The 25,462-nt window shown below is 41.8% G+C and overlaps 1 protein-coding gene across 2 annotated transcripts in view; it reads right to left on the bottom strand.

The window, feature by feature from the left end:
• The window catches only part of RASGEF1B (RasGEF domain family member 1B), a 46,215-nt gene extending 21,286 nt beyond the window's left edge, over positions 1–24,929 (bottom strand). For both annotated transcript variants that reach the window (XM_010354110.2, XM_010354111.2), the window contains exons 1-4: positions 24,790–24,929; positions 12,035–12,217; positions 10,206–10,328; positions 9,344–9,481 (exon numbers count right to left, since the gene is read on the bottom strand). In XM_010354110.2, the coding sequence (XP_010352412.1) occupies positions 9,344–9,481; positions 10,206–10,328; positions 12,035–12,211 (438 nt within the window). In that variant the 5' untranslated portion in view covers positions 12,212–12,217; positions 24,790–24,929. The remainder of the gene's footprint in view (positions 1–9,343; positions 9,482–10,205; positions 10,329–12,034; positions 12,218–24,789) is intronic.
• Between the last annotated feature and the right edge of the window lie 533 nt (positions 24,930–25,462).

Here is a 25,462-nt window from a genome sequence, read left to right as displayed (position 1 = left end):
ATTACTTCCCACTCACCCCCTCGAACCACCTTCTTTTTGTTTTTGTTTTGTTTTGTTTTGTTTGAGACGGAGTCTTGCTCTGTTGCCTAGGCTGGAGTGCAGTGACATGATCTTGGCTCACTCACTACAACCTCCACCTCCTGGGTTCAAGTGATTCACCTGCCTCAGCCTCCCGAGTAGCTGGGATTACAGGCATGCGCCACCACGCCCAGCTAATTTATGTATTTTTGTAGAGATGGGGTTTCACTACATTAGCCAGGCCAGTCTCGAACTCCTGAACTTGTGATCCGCCTGCCTCGGGCTCCCAAAGTGTGGGGATTATAGACGTAAGCCACCACGTCCAGCCTACCATCTTCTTGACTTACACATAAAATGTGGATTACCATGAGGAAGCAGTAGATATTCATTTCTGGCATCTGACCTCCACTGGGCTCATATTCATTTCTTTTGCACTCATGACTCACTATTAATGTTCACAACCAAACTCTTCCACGTGGCAATTCTCCCTGCAACACTACTCCCAGGTGCCACTTTGTTTGCTACTTCATAATGCTGCAGCCTCATGCATAAGATAAACTGGTTTAAAAAAGCACTGCATGGGCCGGGCGCGGTGGCTCAAGCCTGTAATCCCAGCACTTTGGGAGGCCCAGACGGGTGGATCACGAGGTCAGGAGATCGAGACCATCCTGGCTAACACGGTGAAACCCTGTCTCTACTAAAATACAAAAAACTAGCCGGGCGAGGTGGCGGGCGCCTGTAGTCCCAGCTACTCGGGAGGCTGAGCCAGGAGGAATGGCGTAAACCCGGGAGGCAGAGCTTGCAGTGAGCTGAGATCCGGCCACTGCACTCCAGCCTGGGCAACAGAGCGAGACTCCGTCTCAAAAAAAAAAAAAAAAAAAAAAAAGCACTGCATGTAGTTTAGATAACTGTCAACCTCCTGACTTTTAAAACATTTGTTAAATCAAGAAATGACTTCACAATCCATCAATCCCAGGGCACAGCTATGACATAAGTTGCAGGTCCATTTAGTCTTTCTTTTCTAGCCAAAAATTTCCAAAACAATGTTCTTCCAGGTAAATTTTGATGCCTGTATCCGAGAAAGGCACACAGGCTGATTCAATGCTAACACGGTCCTTAGGTTAAATCTCCAAAAGAGGATGGCCCCAGTAAACCTACAGATATAGAAAGGCCTACGTTTATGGCTCCATTGCCTTTTAAAAAAATACCACAATATCATTTGCTGAGATTAATTATCTGAAAAATAATGGCATTTACCTACAAGTATAAGAGCCACAGTTTTTTTTTATAGAAGCAATTTTGTTTATTACAGTATATTACAAAAACCCAAATGAAGAGATATTTGCTTATGAGGAGAATAACAACATACCTGGAAATGGTTAATTCTCGCATAGTCAAGGTGTAAAAAGCATACACAGACTTCTTTTCCTTTTCTTCTCTGTTAGTGTATATTCTGCTGAGTTATTTAAACTGGTCCATTAGAAGACCTCTATTTTTCTCTACAGTCATGGATCACCCTGAAATCACTAATGAAACACCTATGTATTTAAAAATGGAACCGTCGGCCGGGCGCGGTGGCTCACGCCTGTAATCCCAGCACTTTGGGAGGCCGAGGCGGGCGGATCACAAGGTCAGGAGATCAAGACCAGTGGTGAAACCCCGTCTCTACTAAAAATACAAAAAATTAGCCGGGCGCGGTGGTGGGCGCCTGTAGTCCCAGCTACCCAGGAGGCTGAGGCAGGAGAATGGCATGAACCCAGGAGGCGGAGCTTACAGTGAGCCGAGATCGCGCCACTGCACTCCAGCCAGGGAGACAGAGCGAGACTCTGTCTCAAAAAAAAAAAAAAAAAAAAAAAAAAAAAAATTGAACCGTCAAAAATCCCACCTTCCATACAGCATTCAGGTTATCAGTTTAGAAAACGCTATTTGGTAGTATGTTTGTCACTCAAGGGAAATGTCTCTTTTTTGGAATTCAAAGCTGTTCAAGGATGAGCTGAGGGTTATTTTAAATCTCTCATTCCTATTTCCCCCTCCTCTTTTACTTTATAAACTTGAGTTACATTAAAAATCTATGTCCAGGCATGGTGGCTCACATCTGTAATCCCACAACTTTGGGAGGATGAAGCAGGAGGATCCCTTGAGCGCAGGAGATCGAGACAACATAGTGAGACCCTGTCTCCACAAAAACTTATTTATATATTGATTTGACTGATTGATTGACTGAGATAGAGTCTCACTCTGTTGCCCAGACTGGAGTGCAGAGGTGCAATCTCAACTAACTGCAACCTCCCCCTCCCAGTTTCAAGCAATTCTCCTGCCTCAGCCTCCTGAGTAGCTGGGATTACAAATGTGTGCCACCACACCCAGCTAATTTGTTGTTGTTGTTGTTCTTGTTTTGTTTTGTTTTTGTTGTCGTATTAGTAGAGATGGGGTTTCGCCATGTTAGCAAGGATGGTCTCGAACTCCTGACCTCAAGTGATCTGCCCACCTCAGCCTCCCAAGATGCTGGGATTATTAAGCACGAGCCACTGTGCTCGGCCTCTACAAAAATTTAAAAATTAGCGGGGCACCTGCAGTCCCAGTAACTTGAGGGAAACTGAGGTGGGAGGATTGCTTGAGTCAGGGAGGTTGACGCTATGGTGAGCCCTGATGGTGCCACAACACTCCAGCCTGGGTAACAAAGCGAGAACCTGTCTCAACAAACAAAGCAAGCAAACAAACAAAATCTATCAACTTCAACTGTTTTATTCAGTCCTTTGTCCCAAATGTCATAGCAAATGACTACATGAGAGTTAGATACTACTTCTAATAATTATGCAAATATTTCCCAGTGTATTACTCAGACTGGTTTCTGAACACCTTCTTGGAGATACCTTAGTTATAGCATATACTATCCAGGGTAGAATCGCTTCTCAGCCTTTTGGCTAGAACAAGTGCAGAGTAGAAAATACGTGTTACGGCCGGGCGCGGTGGCTCAAGCCTGTGATCCCAGCACTTTGGGAGGCCGAGACTGGTGGATCACAAGGTCAGGAGATCGAGACCATCCTGGCTAACACGGTGAAACCCCGTCTCTACTAAAGAAATACAAAAACTTAGCCGGGCGATGTGGCGGGCGCCTGTAGTCCCAGCTACTCGGGAGGCTGAGGCGAGAGAATGGCGTAAACCCGGGAGGAGGAGCTTGCAGTGAGCTGAGATCTGGCCACTGCACTCCAGCCTGGGAGACAGAGCAAGACTCCATCTCGAAAAAAAAAAAAAAAAAAAAACAAAGTTGAAGTTTCACAGTCAGTAAAGCCTGTTTACAAGAGCAACTCACAACTATATGTTACTACTTTACTAAACAGAGTTTGATATGAAGAAGGGACTTAATCTTCTTTGCTAAGTCTTTCTCAGAAAATGCTGAGTTTTTGGTATAAACAAATTTAACTTGTTTGTGTCCAATAGAATAATTTTTAAAAAGAAAAAGAAACGGCCGGGCGCGGTGGCTCAAGCCTGTAATCCCAGCACTTTGGGAGGCCGAGACGGGCGGATCACGAGGTCAGGAGATCGAGACCATCCTGGCTAACATGGTGAAACCCCGTCTCTACTAAAAAATACAAAAAACTAGCCGGGCGAGGTGGCGGGCGCCTGTAGTCCCAGCTACTCGGGAGGCTGAGGCAGGAGAATGGCGTGAACCCGGGAGGCGGAGCTTGCAGTGAGCTGAGATCTGGCCACTGCACTCCAGCCTGGGCGACAGAGCGAGACTCCATCTCAAAAAAAAAAAAAAGAAAAAGAAAAAGAAACATGGCCCAATCACATACTGGACTACTGTGTAGCAGCTGAAAGAAGATACAGCTACCTGCACTGACATGGAAAGTTTTCCAAGACATAACACAGAGAAAACAAGCAGGGTGAAGAATACTAGGTGAACACACACGGAAATAAAAGCCATACACACTACTTTCTATGAACACCTGTATACGTAGGAGCAGCTCTGGAAGGATACACACAAAATTGACAACAGCTGTTACCTTTAAGAGAGAAGTTGGATTGATGGAAGTTTTTTGGCCTCTTTTGCTTTGTATGAATTTTCAAACAAAATCCAAGTGAATATATTCCTATACTACTTGACATGTTAAAAATAAAATGTTTTAAAGCTTTCCCACAGAATGGGATTTCTTGGATAACACAGGCATGAGACATGCACAAGGAAGTTATTTTCACTTAAAAAAACCAACAACTCACTTTAAAATATTCATTATTCTATGCCTCAGCTGCTATTCCATGCATGCTATCATTCCTACATCATGCACCTTTTCCTCACCCCTTCCCAGGATCCACGCAGAGAACACTTTAGCTAGAAATTATCACTTCTCTTCAGGGTACCACACAAGGGTACCAGCTGGGGAGCAATGAACAGAACAAACTGCTGAATGGGGGCAGCCTGGGTTCCACCCCAGAGATTCCGATCGACTTGGTCTGCAGTGCATTTGGGTCACATGATCTAGATGCGTCTCAGCTGATCCTTGTATAAGCCAAGTGTGAGAAGCAATGCTTTACTGGCATATCTGCTGAAAGATTTTTATTCTGCAATTTTTTTTTTTTTTTTTTTTTTTTTTTGAGGCGGAGAGTTTCACTCTTGTTGCCCAGGCTGGAGTGCAACGGTGCGATCTTGGCTCACCACAATCTCTGCCTCCCGGGTTCAAGAGATTCTCCTGCCTCAGCCTCCTGAGTAGCTGGGATTATAGGCATGCGCCACCACGCCTGGCTAATTTTGTATTTTTAGTAGAAATGGGGTTCCTCCATGGTGGTCAGGCTGGTCTCGAACTCCCAACCTCAGTAATCTGCCTGCTTCAGCCTCCCAAAGTGCTGGGATTACAGGCGTGAGCCAACGCGCCCAGCCTATTCTGCAATTTAAAAAAATTTATTGGGGGAAGAGGCAGAGGAATGTACAGTGAGGTTGTTAGCAAAAAACTGCATCAAAATATAATGGAAAAATGCATGCAATAGAGTATGGGGGAAGCTATTCAACAACTAGTGTGTGAGCATGGGAGACAGTGTATGCACGCCACCTCTTTTAAAAGTTTCCTGCTGCCATTTGATTCCATTTGAGAAATCAAGCTTTGTGTTGTTAAGCACGGTTCCTCACTGAGTCATGAATTACTAAATATGTACTTATTCTTTTTTATAACTTCAAATGCCAGTGACAGTAATTACCTGGCAAATAAAGATAGAAGTTCTTATTATAAAGACCAGCCCCTTAAGGAAGAGAAAATTGCATTCTATCCACCACAGTCATTTGTCATGTAATTCAATCATTAGTTTCATTTCATGTTTCTTGCAGGCAAGTCCTAATAAACCACTTCATTTTGGGCAAATCCCCAGGGGGGAAACATATTAAGCCACATTATGTAGAACTGTCCTGGCAGAGTCAGAAGAACCTGACTAAATTATATATAGGGCACACCTGGATTCACTGACTGCCAAAAGGAAAATAAAAAGTCCCAGGCAAGAAGTAACAAATTCCAACCCAGGCCCATATTCCTTCCAGTAGAGGGAAATAATGTTTCCCTATTCCAGTAATTCATTTGTTCATTCATTCATTCATTGACTCATTCATTCAAACACTACTGAGAGAATACGAGGTGCCAGGTACTGAGCTAGGAGTTAAGGATGCCAAGGTGAACAAAGAGGGCACAGCATGGGGTCTAGAGAGGAAAACAAGCAACAAAAATGCAAGCACAGTCATCCCTCAGTATCCTCGGGAGACTGGTTCCAGGACTTCCCTGCAGATGCTCTCACATCTCTGCTATAAGATGGTATAGTATTTTCATACATCTGCACATCCTCCTGTATACTTTAATCATCTCTACATTACTTATAATACCTAATGCAACGTAAATGCTATGTACATCACTGTGATACTGTATTGTTTAGGGAATAATGACAGGGAAAAAAAGGCTATATATGTTTGGTACACACTTAATGCTTTTTGAATATTTTCAATCTGAGGTTGGTTGAACCCATGGATGCAGATCCCACAAATACAGAGAGGGGGCCAGCTATACTTACTCACCACAGAGTGCTAGGAACCACTATGAAGGGAAGAGCAGTGAAAGCCAATAATGGGAGAGGGGATGATCATAGTTGGGGTGCTGAAGGAAGGTCTCTCTGAGGAGACACACCTAAGCACATGACTGATAAGGAGCCTGACAGCCAAAGAACTGGAGGAAGGACATTGATTGTACAGTTTCAGACCTGAAAGGGCATTAACACAAGGCAGTTACTTCTATGATTTATAGAGATGAGGAAGGAGCAAGGATTTAGAGGACTAGCCAAAACACACTCAGATAAACCAGCTGGCAAGTGTGGATTTGAATTCTGAATACTGACTAGAATACGGAATACTGAATAGAAGCAACTAAAGAAACAGGTTCCCTGTGAAACTCAACCTGATCAAGGCAGGTGACATCTCTCCACTCAACCCTTAGTTTAATCAATTCCTCAGTTAGAACTGGCTTGTCTTCTTATCTCCTCTTTTCATGCTCAAAACCATCTGAACTTCACAAGGTTTCTATCAAGACTGTTATTAACACAGGAGTGTTGAAAAGAAGCCAGGGTCACAAGGCTGTTTGGCCCTTCTCTCTGTTCTACCCAGCTCTCAAATAGCTTGATTCTGTTAAACAAAAAGACCAATTTTCATCAGGTAAACACAGATAGAAATGATTTCCCCTTTGACTCCCGCAATAAGAAGGACCATCCATTTGGTATTTTCAAAACACTAACATTTTATCTTAAAATAAAAAGATTTTTAAGGTGTTTCTTTTGGAAAGAACTAAGTTATAAAGGCAATAGAGGGAAGATAAGATGATTGACATATAATGTTAAGTAGCTAAAGACAACCTAACTGAAATGAAAACTGTCTGACTTAGGTCTCAGCCTTCACACCAGAAAAAGCCCTTATGATGTCACTAATCTTTTGAGCAGCTTCAGATACATAAACCAAGGTCACTGAGCCAGCACTGACCCTGCTGAGGAACTCCCCGGCTAACCTCTTTAATATACGATTTGCTACCAAACTACACCATGATGCTTAATTTTTGCCTTTGTAAGCAAGGGACCTATCAATTCATACCTGGCTGGAACCTGTAATAGGCAAACTGGCAAAATGATTATAACCGTCATAACTTGCACAATGACTCAGGAAATGACTCATTCAGCCCGGCAGAAATAATGGCTGTCTCAAGCACTTGGGTTCGTAACAATATAATGTCAAAAAGTAACAGTAAAATGGCTAATTCCATTTTCATGAGAACATAATACAGGAAAGCCCATACACATTTTTCAAGAGCTAGCCTTATATAATTTTAGTCTGATTTTGTAAAATTGGGAGAAATTGTATTAAAATGTTTATATCTATTAAGATGCCATTTATTATTACCTAACTAGCTGTGTCAAACCTTTTTGGAAGGAAAAAACATATAAGTAAAATTAAAACATACTTGCAACATAAATCCTGTGCATGAGTTGACATGAACATAGCCCCAAAGTTATTCAGATGAAAGTTTTTAAGTTTTTCACTTAATTCCCTCAAGAATTAATACACTTCCCCTTTTCTCACAAAAATTACAGCTGGGCGCAGTGGCTCACACCTGTAATTCCAGCACTTTGGGAGGCCAAGGCCAGTGGATTGCTTGAGACCACAAATTCGAGACCAGCCTGAGCAACATAGTGAGGCTTTGTCTCTACAAAAATTAGAAAAAAACTAGCCAGGCACAGTCGTATGCACCTGTAGTCCCAGCTACTAGGGAAGCTGAGGTGGGAGAATTGATTAAGTCAGAGAAGTCAGGGTTGTAGTGAGTCATGATGGTGACACTATACTCAAGCCGCCTATAATTCCAGCACTTTGGGAGGCCAAGGCCAGTGGATTGCTTGAGCCAGAAAGTTCGAGACCAGCCTAGGCAACATAGTGAGGCTTTGTCTCTACAAAAAATAGAAAAAATTAGCCAGGCACAGTTGTATGCACCTGTAGTCCCAGCTACTAGGGAAGCTGAGGTGGGAGGACTAATTAAGCCAGAGAAGTCAAGGCTGCAGTGAGCCATGATCACAACACTATAGCCTGAGGAACAGAGCAAGGCTCTGTCTCAGAAAAAAAGGATAGGGTATCAAGTTATACGCTGTAGCACACCACTGAAAGAGTTCTCAAGGAAGGTTATTCATAATGGAAAATGCATTTTAAGACGAATGAAATGCACCATCATTGCCAAATGCTTCATCTACTTTTTCCAGGTCAAAGTGTATCTGTGCCTAAACGACTTGTTCCCAGAAGTTGACCTGCAACATGGAAACTACAAGGACATCCTTGCCCAGCAAGTCTCAACACAGAATACCAGCCCTTCAGACGTGCTTCCAAAAGGATAACCTGAATTTACACAGCTAGTAGTTAGTGCTTATCAAAGACTCAACTGAGGGAAGTGATATTTATGAAAGACTAGCTAAGAGACTTACTTTTAATCTCCACCTATACTAGACTCTATCTTTAAATCAACTTCTGAGCACTGGAAGACTTGCCTCATTTCCTCAGTCTTCTCCTCCCCCAAGAATTACCTTTGCTCATTCACACATGAATCTATGAATTCAGTTTCTATCCAGGAAGGTGTTGTAAACACCATAAAGAACAGTTTCTAGGATCTCATTCTATGACCCTATACGAAGTTCTTCAGAAAAAAGTTTTTAAATTTTTCATCTAATTCCCTCAATAATTACTATACTTCCCCTTTTCTGACCGTGAATATCACATGACCAGCTGCATTTCCCTTTTACCTGGAACTTAAACTCATACCACAGCAGTCCTGTCCTCCTCTACTCATTCTCAACAGAAGCATATTTGTTTTCTTCCTGCCACAGCCCAGAATGTCTATTTCTGATTTATTAATCTACTATTTATCATTGGTTAATATATTAATGTTATTTACTTTGTAGCCACTAGTGTTTATATCTATTAACATGCCATTTATTATCTAACTAGCTGTGTTAAACCTTTTTGGAAGGAAAAAAGGTAAAAGTAAAGTAAAATTAAAACACACTTGCAACATAAATCCTGTGTATGAGTTGACATGAACATAGCCCCAAATTAATCACATAACATTCTAGATCATATCCCTTTGAAGTGGGATGGTATAATCATTCTCACTTGACATACTAAACAGACCAATATGTGATGTGGAGGGCTTGCCCAAAGGCAAAACAGAGAGGAAGCAGTGGAGATTAGGATGCATAATTCAGCACCATTTCCCACCCAGGCTCTGCCTGGGAATTCCAGTGGCCGTGCTAAATTCAGGTTACCAACCTCTTCGCCACTGGCTATCCGGTGAGCCAGATCTTTTAAGTTTCTCATCATTCTTTCATCCCGAAAATCATAGGGAAATGTTTCCGTCCATTCCGTGAGGAGTTGAAGGATTTTGGGCGCAATTTTTCTCATCTGGTTCTAGGGAGAAAAAGCAAATCTAATTCAGTGATATTTATCACCATGGACTACATCAAATAAATAGTTACAAACAGTGTCACTGAGAAACTTCTAGTGCAAAGTCTTTAGGGATGAAGAAGAAGCTGCAGCCCCTCTCCCTCCATGTCAATGCCAAGTGCCACCAACTTAAGGCAGGACCTAGGGATCCTCAATTGCATTTAATTAATTTATTTTTTTCAATTTTTAAATTTTTAATGTCTTTGATTTTTGAGACAAGAGTCTCATTCTGTCCCCCAGGCTGGAGCGTAGTGGTGCGATCTCAGCTCACTGCAACCTGCCTCCCAGGTTCAAGCGATTCTCCTGCCTCAGTCTCCGGAGTAGCCAGGATTACAGGTGTGCGCCACCACAGCCAGCTAATTTTTGTATTTTTAGTAGAGACGGGGTTTCATGTTGGCCAGGCTGGTCTCAAAACTCCTGACCTCAGGTGATCTGCCCACCCTGGCCTCCCAGAGTGCTGGGATTACAGGCATGAGCCACCTGCACCCAGGCTGCATTTGATTTATTCTGTGTTCTTTTTTATACCATTCACAATTCCCCTTGCATAGCCACAATGCCATTTATGCACTTCAGCCTGGGGATAAGCCCCGGTTACTTAAGGTACCAACTTCACAAAAATCTAAGCCATAGAGTCAGCATTCCTAATAAAACAAACTGTAATATTATAATATTAAAAATGTACCATTACCTTATCACTATCAGGATCACTGAGTCTCTGGTGCTCAACACATAAGTGGCAAACTTTGGCCATTAGCTCATAAGGATGCATAAATAACCGAGAACTGAGTAGGAAGGTAAATATGTATGTTCTCTGCAGCAAGAGAAAAAAGTCATCATTGTTACATTCTCTCTAAAATTAATATCTTGCCTTTATACTATACATCTTATTTCATTAAGTTCTCCTGATCAAGTTAATATGCTGCAGTTTCAAAAGTAATGCCTACTAGTAGTAAAACGGTATAAGATTAATCTCTCCTTTACCTTCTGATGTATGTTTTCCCTTAAACCATACTAAAATAACAGAAGTACAGGATAAGTTTGGCTCCTGGAATTATTCAGAGCACATTTTCACATCCATCCTCAGGGAGCCAGGATACCAAGACACATAACTCACTTTAGTAAAGAAGAATGAAATTCAGCCCAGAGAGATAAATCTTACTTGAATATACTACCCATACAAAACATGGTTGTGTGTCCAAATACTCTGTAACTCAATGGAAACCAAACAAAAAATAACAACAAAAAAACCTACCTACCCAATGCACATAACACTCAAGAATTCTCCAGGGTGTCTAGCATGTCACACTAAAGTGTTTGTGTCAGAACATTCAAAGGCAGGCTTTCAAGTAACCTATTTATTTGCTTAAAGGCAAAGCAATTTAATAAAGCACAATATAACACTATATACTTTTCTTTAACCACATTGTCTCCCAAGAAGCCAGTAATGAAGTAGTGCTTATTTGTTATAACAATTTCAGACTCTCATTGAAAAGAGAAATTCTATGGGATTTTTCTTTTTTCCTTAGGCGCCTTTACTAGCTCATAAACACTTACAGGGCTGAACAAGGGATTCCTTTTACTTTTGGTTACAAGTCTTCCCTGTGTGGCAACATATCTGAAAATGCCATGTAACAAAATACACAGAGAGATAACTCAGTAAGAAACACTATGGTGAATTACTGTGGCAAGCACGAACTATCCTTTGCACACCAACGTTATCATTAAATTTATAAAGACAAATGAATGCAGTCTCTAGATATTTTCATGAGATCTTTATCAATAACCAGCTGCTCAGCAAATCTCCTACTACTAAGCTCAATTCCATAGAGGTAGCTGTAGCACAGGGAAGGGGAAAAGTCATTTGTCCCAGAAAGAAAATCTGTGTTTGACTGCTGATGCTGGGAGTGAGACCATGAGCAAATACTCAACACTCTGAATTAGTTTTCTCCTCCCTTCCCTCTTGGAATTACTATAAAGACTGAGAAAACATATAACAAATTTCCTAGATTCGGTTATATAAATGTAGGTTACCAAGGTAAAACAAAGCAACCATGTCACCTGATGTTGAATCTATAAAGAATTACATCTTGAGCATAAACCTTGTTTTCTCTTCCATATACTTTCCTTGGTTACATTCACTTTTCTTAGCATAGTGATGATCTTGGAAAAAAAAAGGCATTATATATTCTGGGAGCATCCAATGTTCTCTGACATTTCTATTTAAGGACTAAGCTATATGCATGAATCAACTCTACAGATACTTCATTCAGATGGTATCAGACTGTCTACAATGTAGTAACTAACCTGAAAAGAAATTGATACGCACAGTACACCAAAATCTGATCCTTATCCAGGCTCAACTTGATTTCAATGCACTTGATAATCAATATGCAATTTCTTATTAGAAAAATTCTCAGCAACCTAGAGATAATTCTGTATTATCTATGGTCCCTGCCTACTGTACTATAATTTCTACTCATTGCCAAGGATGTGTTTCAGAGAAACATGAATACCTACATCTGGATAGTAATCCACATTAGGTACTAAGTGCTGGATGAGTGCTTCCAGGGATCCAGAGAGGAGGTTGTTGTCATGGTAATACAACCCTCCACAGCTGTCCTCTGCAGACTGATAGAGGTTTCGATTGTAACCACTGCTGTCAAACATTGCTGAAAAGGGAGGAGTCTGAGGCATACTTTCCTAAAAGGAATAAAAAAGAAGAAAACATAATGTCAGCAATATGCAGTATGAAAATAAAGGTAAGCTTTAATAGGCACTAAGATTTAACAGTAATGAGAGAATAGGCAATTAAAATAGTAGTTCAGTTTCTGACACAATATCAGAGCCCATCGAGAACCAAACTGCTCTCTGAGTACCACATGTAATCATACTTTTGAGTACCACTCCCATCAAACATCATACAACGCTTAGACCAAGGGGCCCACTCTGGACTTAAACTCAAGTCTCTGGCTGTCATATTTAGATGTCACTCCTTCACATCAGATTGTGAAAGGGGCAAGGGAACTGAACGTTGATTGCTTTATCGCATGGAGTCAACAATTTTCCTAAGGTGGAAATGTGTACACCTTAAAATTTGGTTGGGAAAAGTTACCTAACACTGAAGATCTATCTGAAGGACTTGAAGACAACCAAAATTGAAGCTGCAAATAAATTGCAAAGTAGGCCTAGAATTAAAGTACACTGTGTGCGTGTTTATATATGTATACGTGTACACACAAGATTTCATGTAGACTCCTCAGTTTTCACTGAAAGATCAGATGCTGTTGACTTTCTCCCCTTTGTGTTAAATTCTCCTGGGGCTGTGGGGTAGTATCTTGTAAAGCCTCAGTTCTCAATGAACATGCAGGCTGAGAAGGCACCCGATTTGGGAACAAGGAGCACTGTGACAGTCCTGAGATAAGTTGCTCCTCTCCATCTGTTTACTTTGCAATTCACAAAGGCCTTGTCAGAGGGTGTTCTGCAGACGGCAGAGGTTATTAAGTTATTACTTGAATTCCTAGGGACGGCACCCGGCCCTGAGAACAGACTCCCAGTCTCTGGCACCACGTCTGCACAATGGAGGCATTGAAGAGCTGCAGAGACTGCGGGCTTCAGAAGGCAAACAATGAGGGGGAGCCATATTCCAAGTCGTGGACTGATGGGGACAGGGTGTGTGCAGGCAGCAGGAGGACACAACCTGGACTAATCTTTCTTTTCAAGATGCTAAAAGATATTTGCATCTCAATGTGGGAGGGGCGTGGAGCCCTGTCTGAGAAGTCACATCCATCACTCCTTGAGCATCTGTTCCAGCTACAGCTGATGGGTATACAGAGCACCACAACCTGTGCACGTGCCTCAGCAGGAGGCAGCCAGGGGTGGGACATTAAGAGAAAACATCCGTCATCAAAGCCAACCTGGCCAGTGAAAACAGAATTAGAGAAAAGAAACATCAAGAAAAATAAACAGGAAATAAAAACCAACTTCATTTCTGTGTATTTTGTCCCCTCCACAAACCAGTGCTGAGGGACAATTTAAAGGGATCCATGAAAAAGCCACAAATGGGAAGAAGGTGTTGACTGAGAACCACTCTATCCACAGGGATTTGTGACTAGCGGGGGGGGACACTGGCTCCATGGCTCTCCTTTAGGTAGCACATAATCATAACAGCCAAAGGGTCAGGCACTATGGGATATAACATTAACACAAACAGTCTGTACACACCCTTAGTTGGCAAGACCTCACATGTAGGAACTGCAGTTAAATAAATAAATCATTCAATGTTAACATTTTATAAGGCAATAGACAAGGTACATTTCTTTCCTCTTCAAATTGCCAGGTTTCTACGAGTACAACTCCTGTGCAATATAATCATTGCAAACTGGCCATCCTTGGTGGGAAGAAAAAGAGCCAGTCTGTCCTTGCCCTGAGAAACTCATAATGTCCTCAAACTAGGAGGCAGGGACCTGAGATTAGAGGCACCTAAAAGCTCCCTCAGATAACTGAGAGAGAACTCGTTGTCTGGATTTGGTTGCCTCTGGCTTACAAAAGCTTTAGATGGTTATAACCACAGTGTCCTTCACATACAGCATGAGGAACGTCATGCCCTTGGAATCGGGATTTTTTCTTTCAGGAACCACACAGTTTCCTTCATTGGAGCACTTACTCATTGCTAGTACAACCATTCTAACAAAACACTTTTGGGAGATGGTTGGCCAGGATTTGGGAATTCCAAAAAATCAGAAAATCATAAATATTCAAAGGAACCACAGAAATCACCTGGCCCAGGATCTGGAAAACATTTCATTTCACTTTCCAACTGCAAGCAATTCAAGTAGTTGTCTAAAGGCCTGAGGATGAGCAAGGAGCATATGCAAGCTGTAACTCAGTGGGAGAATGCAGGTTCTGAGTGATTAGCAATGACTGTCAGACAGTCATGGAAGGAGAAGCAGCCCATGTGCCATCACAATCTAGTCCAATCTCCTCTTCTTATAAATGTGCACACTGAGACCCAAGGGGGTAAGGTGACCAGGCTAAGATGACCCAGCAATGAGGCCACAGCACATCGCTGCACTCTTGCTGAATGCAACTCCCCTGCATCAAGTACTCTCTGGCCACGGGCTAATTAGCAGTAAGCACCAACCCATAAAGTGGTCATGGGTCACTCAGATTTTGTTTTCAAGGAATCAGCACCAAAACCCACCAAGTATTTGCACTTCTTTTTTTTTTTTTTTTTTTTTTTTTTGAGACGGAGTCTTGCTCTGTCGCCCGAGCTGGAGTGCAGTGGCCGGATCTCAGCTCACTGCAAGCTCCGCCTCCCGGATTTACGCCATTCTCCTGCCTCAGCCTCCTGAGTAGCTGGGACTACAGGCGCCTGCCACCTCACCCGGCTAGTTTTTTGTATTTTTAGTAGAGACGGGGTTTCACCGTGTTAGCCAGGATGGTCTCGATCTCCTGACCTCGTGATCCGCCCGTCTCGGCCTCCCAAAGTGCTGGGATTACAGGCTTGAGCCACCGCGCCCGGCCATCACTTCTTAATTATTTACTCCTGCAGAGTAGACAAGAGCTCAGATCTGGACAAAGATTCAGATTTAGTGAAGCCCTAATTCGGGCACTTAATGGCTGTGAAATCTTCAAACCCTCAACACCACCAGGTATGTTTTCCACCTGTTATTTCCAATTTTGCTTATCCCTTCCAAAATCCTAAATAATAACAAAACTACTTATCTTCTTTAGTGCAAAGTTCTTCTTAGAGCATTATGATTAGAGCAATGGCAAAAGACTGTGTATTGTTTTTTGGAACTATATCACTCGTAGTATTTCTCTGAAGAGGTGCAAAGTGTCAATACTTAGAAAACTCCCTCCAACAAGGCACCAAAAGAAAATAATGCAAATAGCGATAGAAACCAAACTGAGGTAAATGAATAAGGGTTATGGCTTACTGTATTTAAAAATCAACTGTAAGAAGAGAGTTATGTCACAGTCTATTTTCTGCCTTCTAATGAGCCCAAAGTTATGCTGCTAATTAGCTGATTTCATTTTCCCATGAAACCACCTTGATTGCTGACCTTGCACATAGCAATAACTAACTCCTGAGATTCAAGTCACTTCAGTCCCTTATTTATTATGCACAATAGTCTTATTTTTCTACCTCCCCATATACTCCAGACAGAACCTTTTCAATTCCTTAATCTCTTCTCCCTTCGTTAGTCATAATTCTTCTCACTATGGGATACTGTGTGCTGGAGAATGTCTTCACATGTCACAGACCTTTACTCTCTGAAGCCCCCCTCCAGGTCTCTCTCACGACATCCGTGATGCAGAAGGCTCTCAGAATTTCAATGGTTCCATTTGTGTAATTATTTACTGACTACAAATGCCTTCCTGGATTCTACAACCACCTCATCTGGCAGGCATCCTCATCTTTTTTTGACTACATAAGCAGCTGAGGTTCAGAAACACTGTAATAACTAGCTTGGGGTTAGACATGGAGTAAGGGACAAGTGGGGTAGGGTTTCAGAGTTAGGTCTTCTGATTCCAGGTTCAAAATTTATTACACTACATCACGATATGCTGCAAATGGTCTTCTTTGAACTTCTAATGTTTAATCATTAAACGAAAATCCTGTCAGTCTGTCTCAAATTGTAGGCTATTAGGATAATTCACACGTTTTACATGTTCCACATAAATCCTTGCTCCAAAGAAGTATTAGTATCATTAATTACTCTTATTAAAAAGTTCAACTGTCAACAGCAGTATTTAAGCTACTGGCCTTTGCCATCAAAGCACGGTGTCATCAAGACACAGAGATTCCAGAGATTCTAGTATGGACTTTAAAAAACATTATAACATCCTCAAAACTGGGATGTGTGTAAACAGTTGAATGGTAAAAAAAATGTTTACTTAACAGTCTTTTTAAGTGATATACGCAGTGACAGAGCATCTAACAATGGATAGCCTCTTAGACTCCATGAAATATAGTAATATTTGCTCATGTGTATTTTATAGATTTCCAGCAAAAAAAATTTAATGAAAGAAATGACCAAGAGAAAAATCATGGCTCACAGTATTCATCACTCATTGCTGGACAATGTCTAACAAGTGGCCAGTCTAGCTGTTTTTGGAAGGATCAGCTGCCTGTGTAATAGACGCACTTGATAATCACAAGGAAAAATCAGCAGAATGGTACAGAAAGCACTGTTTGTGGAACAGAATTCTAAATACCTAAGGAGACAAACATAGTAGTCTGTTTTCTCTAAAGTATCTTCCCTCTTGTTAACCACACACCAAGAGCTACTGTTCGTTCCGTATTCCTCAGACTTGATATCTGGGTCTTTTGTTTTAACTGCTTCAGTTCTGGAATTGAAAAGTGAGGACCAAAAGACTAAACATTGGTTTAGCTCTTGTTAAGAAAATAAATCCAATATTCAAAGTACTGGGCATGAGAATCCAGACAAGTATTTATCCCTGGGCACTATTAACTCCAGGAATCACTTCCTAATGATTTCTCCAGGGAAAGAAAGGCTCAGGGTAAGGTTGTTCATAACCCGTAACTTCCATTTATTTCATTCAGTCAGTGCAGTTCTCATGCCTTCCTTACTGGCAGCAAATCTTCTCCTTTCAGCTTCCACAACTAATATTTTCTGTCTCTGAGATCCTATAAACTCTCAACTTACTCCTCTCTACACTCTGCAACACAGCCTCAAAACTAGCCTCTCCACTGTCTGCCATCTGTCGTTAGTACAAATTTTGCCTAACTCAATATACCTATCAATGGGGACCAGCTAACGAAAAATTTTGTTCAGGAAAAACTGACTCTTCTCCAAAATTAGAATATGTGGATGGAACAGCAAGTTAAATACTGGCATTAATTTACCATAAAGTCCAACTTCAAAGTAGCTAATTCCTTCAGAAAAAAGAGATTTGTATGAGACACAAGAAAAAGCTGCTGACTTTATTCAAATCCTACCAATAATACATAAAGCAGAGAGCAGGTTCATCTCAAAAGCTATTCTCACCTTACGAAGTTGCATTTGTAAGTCAGTTCTTTACAACTCAGAATATATTCAATTCAGTCAGTGGCTCTTAACTTTTTAGGGAGATCACAAACCTCTCCCCATCACCACCCCCAGAGAAATGTACACACCAGTTTTCATATATTTTCAGGGAATTTACAGACCCCAGATTAAGAAGTCCATGTGCTGGCCTGTACAGAACCTATATATTATTTCTCTATGCCAAGGAAGGAGAACATGGTGGCTCTGACAGTAACCTTGGTCTAACACTTTCAAGACTGGCCCCTTAGAAAACAAGAAATTCTTAAGCCGGGCATGGTGGCTCACACCTGTAATCCTAGTACTTTGGGAGGCTGAGGTGGGCAGATTACCTGAGGTCAGGAGTTCGAGACCAGCCTGACCAACATGGAGAAAGCCCATCTCTACTAAAAATATAAAATTAGCTGGGCATGGTGGCGCATGCCTGTAATCCCAGCTACTCGCAAGGCTGAGGCAGGAGAATCTCTTGAACCTGGGAGACAGAAGTTGTCGTGAGCCAAGATCGTGCCATTGCACTCTAGCCTGGGCAAAAAAAGCAAAACTCTGTCTCAAAAAAAAAAAAAAAAAAAAGAAAAAAGAAAAAAGGAAAAGAAATCAACGAATTCTTGTATTTTCAGGTAGTACCTATCAAACTGAGTTAAGAGAATAAAATAATCATAATTATTTTGGCTTGGGTACAGCTATTGAAATGGGCTTTTTCTTTTCTTTTCTACATAAATTGAGGCAGCACTTTAGGATGTGAGGAGATGCAGGGAGATAATGGGAAACAGATTCTGGTTTTAAAACAATGAACCAGGCGAAAAGAAAGTGTAGAGCCACCAAAATTAGCATATAGATTACAGGTTATGCTGGAAAATCTTCCAACAGGAAGTCAAGATACACCCAGCCCAGGTATACAAGATGAATGTTCTTTGTTAAAATTAATTTGGTAACTTGAAAAGTTAGTTGACAGACAAGACATCTTACAGAGGCAGCTAATTTGGTCACAAAGATAGATCATGTTCTTCCAAGGACCCTGAAAAAGTTCAGCCTGACATTGATCCAGCAGCAAGGAAGCAAGCTCTGGATGATTTACGATATGAATGGATTTGAAAGGCATGCCTAATGGTTTCAAACCCACTAAAGCGCCAGATGAAAAGCTGCCTTTTTCTAAACAGCAGACTGTGTTTGAATTAGCGACTGCTTTTGCACAATGTTATTTATGATGAAGCAGGTGCACCAGGATAGGGTGGTTTCAGGTGACAATTCAAATTGGAAAAGAGGTTGAGGAAAAGATGGGTATGGGAACTAAATCAAAAGCTATCCCTCAATGTCTGCAATAGGTGCTTTGTAAATCTCTACCAGAATGTCGAGTCAGCATTTCCTCTACACTTGGAATGAGATAGAAAATGTAAGAGTCAGAGAAAAAAAGGTTTATTTTTTTCAATCCCTATTTCATCATACATAAGAGTGCTTCGGTGAAATATCTAATAAATCCAATGCCTTGATGTTGACCATAATATTTTAGCTTCTGTTCAAATGTTGGGCATGTGTCCCAATTAAAGAAAAAGAAAAAACACTTAAGTAGACAAAGGCCTCCGTATCACAGCTGAACTTTGAAAGCTTATTTGTTTAGTGGGGAGAGGTTTAATTTAATATCCTGGAATTACTGGTTCCTGAATTCCCATCTAGATGCCAGAGAAACTTTGCCCTTTGGTGAGATTCATCTTCAACAACTTGCTTCTTCCTTTTCTCCCTTGAAGTTGCATAGATCTGAATTAAGAGTTCACATATTTCAGCTTTACTCCAGCTGTTATCTCAAGTACTTGCAGCCTGCCTCCTTTTGCCCTGCTAGAATACCAAGATTGACTGCACCTTCATAGGGTGTATCTAACTATGGATTTGAGCCAGGGTGAAAGGTAAAACTCAAGTTTCTGACACTATCTAAAACATGACTTAAGTTTGAAAATGTCTAGATTGCCAGGTGCGGTGGCTCACACCTGTAATCCCAGCACTTTGGGAGGCCGAGGCAGGCAGATCACAAGGTCAGCAGATCGAGACCATCCTGGCTAACCCAGTGAAACCTCATCTCTGCTAAAAATACAAAAAATTAGTTGGGCATGGTGGCGGGCTCCTGTAGTCCCAGCTACTGGGGAGGCTGAGGCAGGAGAATTGCTTGAACCCAGGAGGCAGAGGCTGTAGTGAGCCGAGAATGTGCCACTGCACTCCAGCCTAGGTGACAGAGCGAGACTCTATGTAAAAAAAAAAAAAAAAAAAGAAAGAAAGAAAATTTCTAGATTATCTTCTCATTTCTGTCCTCATTCAGAGGAAGTCCTAAATCAGAGATTTCTAACAGCATCTCTGGAAACTGCAGAAATGCTACACCTCTGCTTACCTCCTTTATTAAAAAAAAAAAAAAAAAAAGGTATCGTATTGAGAAGGTAAACAACACAGAGAAAACAACTCAGAGTCAACTCACATCTTTGGTATGTGAACAGACAGAAACTCCAAGACTCCAAGATAAGTACCTTCTTTGAAAGTGAGTCCCACAGGCTTAGTAGATTTCACAATTAAGGGAGAAAAAGAAAAACATCAGTATTTTTGAGGAAGGAAGATCCTATTTCTCTCTGCAATGAAACAGTGATATTATTTCCTGATTTATCGGCATCCATACAAAAAGTGAATTTGCATTCTGCTTCATTTGTCTTAGATGCTACTTAAAGATTTCCTTACTAATTCCTAATTGATGGAGGAAGGGGATTCTGACTCAAATAGTTTACTATATTTGGTTTCCTCGGAAGAAAAATAAAGCTTAGATTTGTCATCTTTTGTCTTGGGGATATGTTGTTAGCAGTTTATTAAAACACAAATGACATTTCAGCACATGACCTGGAGAGTCAATTAAAGCTCTTCTATGAACTAAATCTTTACTACGTGGGAACTGAACCCAGGACATATTGAATGTAAATAATGTAATGCATACATTCTTTATGCATTAACTTTTTATCATCTACATCTTCCATGCAGTTCCTAAACTGGACAGTAGATGGCTCCTCGTTCCTTGTCTTTCAAAGGGTTGGCACTTTATAGCAGTAACAGTGCTGGTTTAGAAAAGCAAAAGGATAACTAGAGTTATGGGGAAATATATTGAGAAACTGGCATTTGTGATCTTGGCATATTATTGAACTATACAGCTCATACTGTACAGGTGAAGACGTACTGGCTAATGCCATTTGCTCATAATCCCTTACATTGTAGGTGCTCATCTATAATGAGAATTAAATATTTCCTTTTCCTAGAAGAATAAAAATGATCTTCTGCACAATCAAAATCATCATTACCTAATTGAGTGCTGTCAAAAAGAACTTTCTGGGATACTGAAAATGTTTTTCTTTTGCACAATCCAATACAGTAGCCACTAGCCACAAGTGACTACTTAGCACTTAAAATGTGGCTTATTGCAACTGAAAAACTAAATTTTAAATTTTGTTTAATTTTAATAAACTTAAGTTTAAATATTCCCATATGACTAGTGGCTACCATACTGAACAGCACAGATACGAGTAGCTGAATCATCATTTATACATGGTAGATCTCAACACAAATTAAGTAATATCATATGGAGAACACTCTTTAATAAAAGGTTTTATTTTTCTATACCTAATTCATCTCAAGAAAATGATCTGATACCTAATGAGGATGTTTATTAAAAGTAGAGTTTTCTATTTATATTTTAGTATGTAATATGGTTACTAGGATAATTTTCCAGCTGTGAATTTTTGAAAAACTATATTCATCCCTCCCCATTTTTCTCTTTTAGAGAAACAGAAAGATGTTGGTACTCCAGGCTAATTTGTACTTTCTCTGGGTTAAACTAATTTTCTAAGCAGGGTTTCCTAATAAAATTTGAATCAACTGAATCATTTCCAGACACAGACATACCCTGAAATGAAATAATAAATATAAACCTAAGAAAAAATGGTTGTTCAAAACAAATTTAAAAATTTAACGGATAGTAATATTGATTTAATAGGCCAAAAAAAAATCTGACACCAACCTTTTTAATAATCATTTTTAATATTCATACCTAGAGAAAAACAAAAGCAAAAAGCAGTTTAATATTAAACTTCTACATAAATTAATCAATAAAAAGAAATTTCACTCTCCTCTCTTCATTTCCATGTACCTAGAAAGTAGGTGAACATCTAACCGCAAATCACTTCACCCTTCATTAGTCCACCCTTAAGACAGCGTGTAAATGCATGAAGCAGTAGTACAACAAAATAAAGCAGTTATGACAGACCTAAAGAAACTAATAAATCACTCCATTCAACTCCCCACAGTCGTTTTACAGAAACTGCAGGCATAGAGAAAAAATAAATCACTGATTAGGGCTCCAGATCGGCCAGAACCCAAGTCTCCTTATTTCCAAAGCAGAAATATGCCCGCAGCACTAGGCTACAACATCTGTCACTTTAGGATAAGCAAAGGTTGCATGGGTCTTTTTTGTAGTTTTAACTGGAGAACCAAAAAGGACAACTACAGGTCTGAAAAAGTGAGGGGAGTGGGCTGGCAATACCCAAATTCAACTACTACTAATACAAATCCCATAAATCTTAAACAGCATTTTCGACAGTGCAATTGGCCTCTTTAAGAAGTCACAAAATGTTTTCACAGCTTTTTCATTTATTATGTGTGGCATCAGAATCAAGTTTCCTAATCCCTGCTTCAAGGATTCTAGATTCTTCTCCCAAGCAAAGGAAAAGACACTCCTTTCACCCATCTCCTTTCCAAGGAGGTGCTCTCCTGGGGCCATCCCAATGTTCCTCCCAAGTCCAATTCTTTCAGGTACTCTGTGGATATTGACAAAGCTGATCCCAACACTCCTGAGTCATACTAGGGATCCCAGTTTCTCCCATTCAATTTTCTTAACATGTCTTTTTCCATCAGAAAGGTGTATTGAATTGTTTTTATTTGGTCTATTGTACTCTATTAACTAGTAGTTAATTTTAGGTTCTAAGAATAAAATGTCATATAAGAAGTATGCGTTGTTAAAATATTTTGATTTATACATATAAATACACGTGTATATATACATGTATGTGTATACACACATATAAAAAGTCTATTAATGCTAAGCTGTAGGGGGTTAGCGGGAGACAATACATGTGAATGTTTTCTGGTGATTCTCTTCTCCAAAAGACAGTATGATTCCCAGGTATTAGATGTGGTAGTATCAGATAAAATATCCAATGGAGCACATAAAATGAAGCAAGACTGAAAATGCACCATAGGAGAAATAAATTCTAAGAATGTAACACTTCGTTAGACAACTGGAAAGTGCAAAGCCAGTATACTTAGTAGTCAGAAATGTTGCCACCTACAAGAAAACAAAGGATTGACCCGACATGCAGTGGAAGAATGCCAAGAAACTTGTTAATCAGTGGCTGATCTCATCTTCACCAGAAAATCTGCTTGAAAGGCATAATATAACGTTGTTTGTAAACCCTGATGTCTGTCAAAAGTGCCCTAAGGTCCTCCTCTCTAGCTCCACCACTGCCCCTCACTTAAAAAAATAAAATTACCTTTAATGATAGGGTTTAACAAGCTGCCATTCTTTTTCTTCTGTTATGAAAAACTCAACAGCAAAGAATTTTTATTTTTATTTCTTTTTATAAAAGAAATCAACTCTATTTTTGTTCTAAATCTCATGGGACCAGTTATTTTCACCCAAATCGCCAACCAGGTACATACGCTGCTTAACTGTAAACCTCCTTGTTTCTTAGTAGAGGCTTATTGCCATGGTCCAACTATGTTTTAAATTTAAGGCACAGCCATCACATGCCAAGCTCTAGCTACTGTTTTCACGAGGAAAGGGCAATTATTCACCCCATCTGAGTGTGACTGTGCCAGACATCATTCAAAAGTGCACCACCCTGATCCCTAGACTCTTCCCCTTTATGCACCCAGTTCAGAGACCCTCCCCTCGGCCATTAGACCATCTGAGCTAAATATAGATCTACACACACCAGCAGTTCCTGATCGTCGTCACATGGTGCTGCTGACGAAGGACTCCTTGGAGACGCGTTCGGCCCAAACACATACACAAATTTGTGTGCATATTCATCTATATACACCATATCCACCGAATTCATCAGGGAGGATGGACACATACATCTACATTTCGAAGAGAAAATCGCAGTCTAGACAATCTCCTTGTGTTATGTGCCACACTTGTGCCACCCTCGGCAGTGTCAGAGGACTAAGCTACGTTGCTTTTGCCTGAACTGTGCCGATTTGGTTGGGGCAAGACAGCAAGCCGTATTGAAATGGTACGTCCATACACGCACATAATGGCGCGCGCACCCCAGCCCCTGTCTCGCCCTTTTCCCTGGTGCAGCACTGAAGTTGTTTTTCACAGCTCCCTTAGAAAGAGCCTCCCTTAAGCTAATTGCCCGCGAGGCTCCCAGATACCTCTAGCTCATCTTAGATTCCCCAGGCAGGTGACCCGAGGCTATTCAACTGAACTCTGACAAAAGCAATACGACTCAGTGTCTCCCAAGTTTGCCAGGTGAACACCGAAGGATGACAGAACATCACCTTGTCGGTGGGGAGTATGTGACTTCTGTTCCCTTGTCCCTTCCTACGAGTCAGACTTTAGATTACATGGCACTGGCAACAAAAATAAACAGCTCCCCCTACACACACACACACACACACACACACACACACACACACACACAAAACTAGTCAAGAAGTGGAAGAATCAACGTAGGTATGCACACGAAGGAAAGAAGGGATGAAAAAAATGATGGACGCGACTACAACTCAAGACAAATCCTCAAAAACCACCGATCTCGAGACAGAAGGCCTGGATGCAGGATCAGGGAGAAAGAGGGAAGGCACAACCCAACCCAAGCCCGTCCCTACCCGGGTTCCAGCGGCTCGGCCACACACCTGTTGGGGCCGCGACAGTCCCAGGTGCCCGCAGCGGCCGGGCAGGGGCCCTCCACCGGTCCCGGGCTGTAACCCGGCTCTTGGTGCCCGCGTTCGCGCTCACTCGCCTCGGGATCTCCCGCCGCCTCGGAGCGCACCCAGCCGGTGCAGTCTCTGAGCCCAGCTCGCTCCCCGCGCGGCCCCGGGATCTCCAGGGAGAGCGCAGCGCTCAGCAGGGTCCCGAGTTCCAGCTACCGGGCTGTGGTCCCCCCGCAGGGAGAACAACCCAGCCAGGGAACAACCTACCTGCAGGTGGACTCTGAGTCCTCCGCCTCCCGGCTGCGTGCCGCGCGCCCACAAATGCGACCAAAGGACAGGGAGCGAAAGCGCGCGGGAAGAAGAAAAACAAAATCTTCCTAACCAGTCGGGTTCCTTGTTTATACTGAAACTACGGCAGCCGCCGCAGCGCACGCCCCCTTTGCTCGAGCTCCGGCCTCCGACCGCCAGCCCCGCCCCCCCGCCGCCAGCCCCGCCCTGCCCCGCCCTGCCCCGGCAGGCGCGGGCCAATCACCGCGCAGCTCACCGCCCACGCCGCCGCCGCCCGACCCGGCCGGCAAGTCCCAGTGGGCCCTAGACTCCCGCAGCGCGTGGACCTGGGTGACCTCCCACGCGGCAGAGGCCCGCGGAGCCCAGCGCAGCGGTGTTTAACAGAGCTGGTCGGGCTGGCTCTGACTGTGCGCGTTTCCTCTTAAGTGCACCTGCCCGGGGCTGTTGTGCAGTTGTGAGTGTGTGTGTGTTCATTCACGTGTATACTATCTGTCAATACCGGCCCGACTCGTTACACAGTATCTATTAACATAATCGTGAGCTAAAGGTTACTGTCCATGTAACTTTCAGAAGAGAGCGGAGGCGAACCACAGAACATTTGCTCAGCAAATATCACGTAGATCCTGGTGCTAAGCACTGTGCAAAACGCTGG

Source organism: Rhinopithecus roxellana, chromosome 2 (assembly GCF_007565055.1).
Source record: "Rhinopithecus roxellana isolate Shanxi Qingling chromosome 2, ASM756505v1, whole genome shotgun sequence".
Classification (NCBI taxonomy): Eukaryota; Metazoa; Chordata; class Mammalia; order Primates; family Cercopithecidae; genus Rhinopithecus; species Rhinopithecus roxellana.
This window is presented reverse-complemented; position numbering and strand designations above follow the sequence as displayed.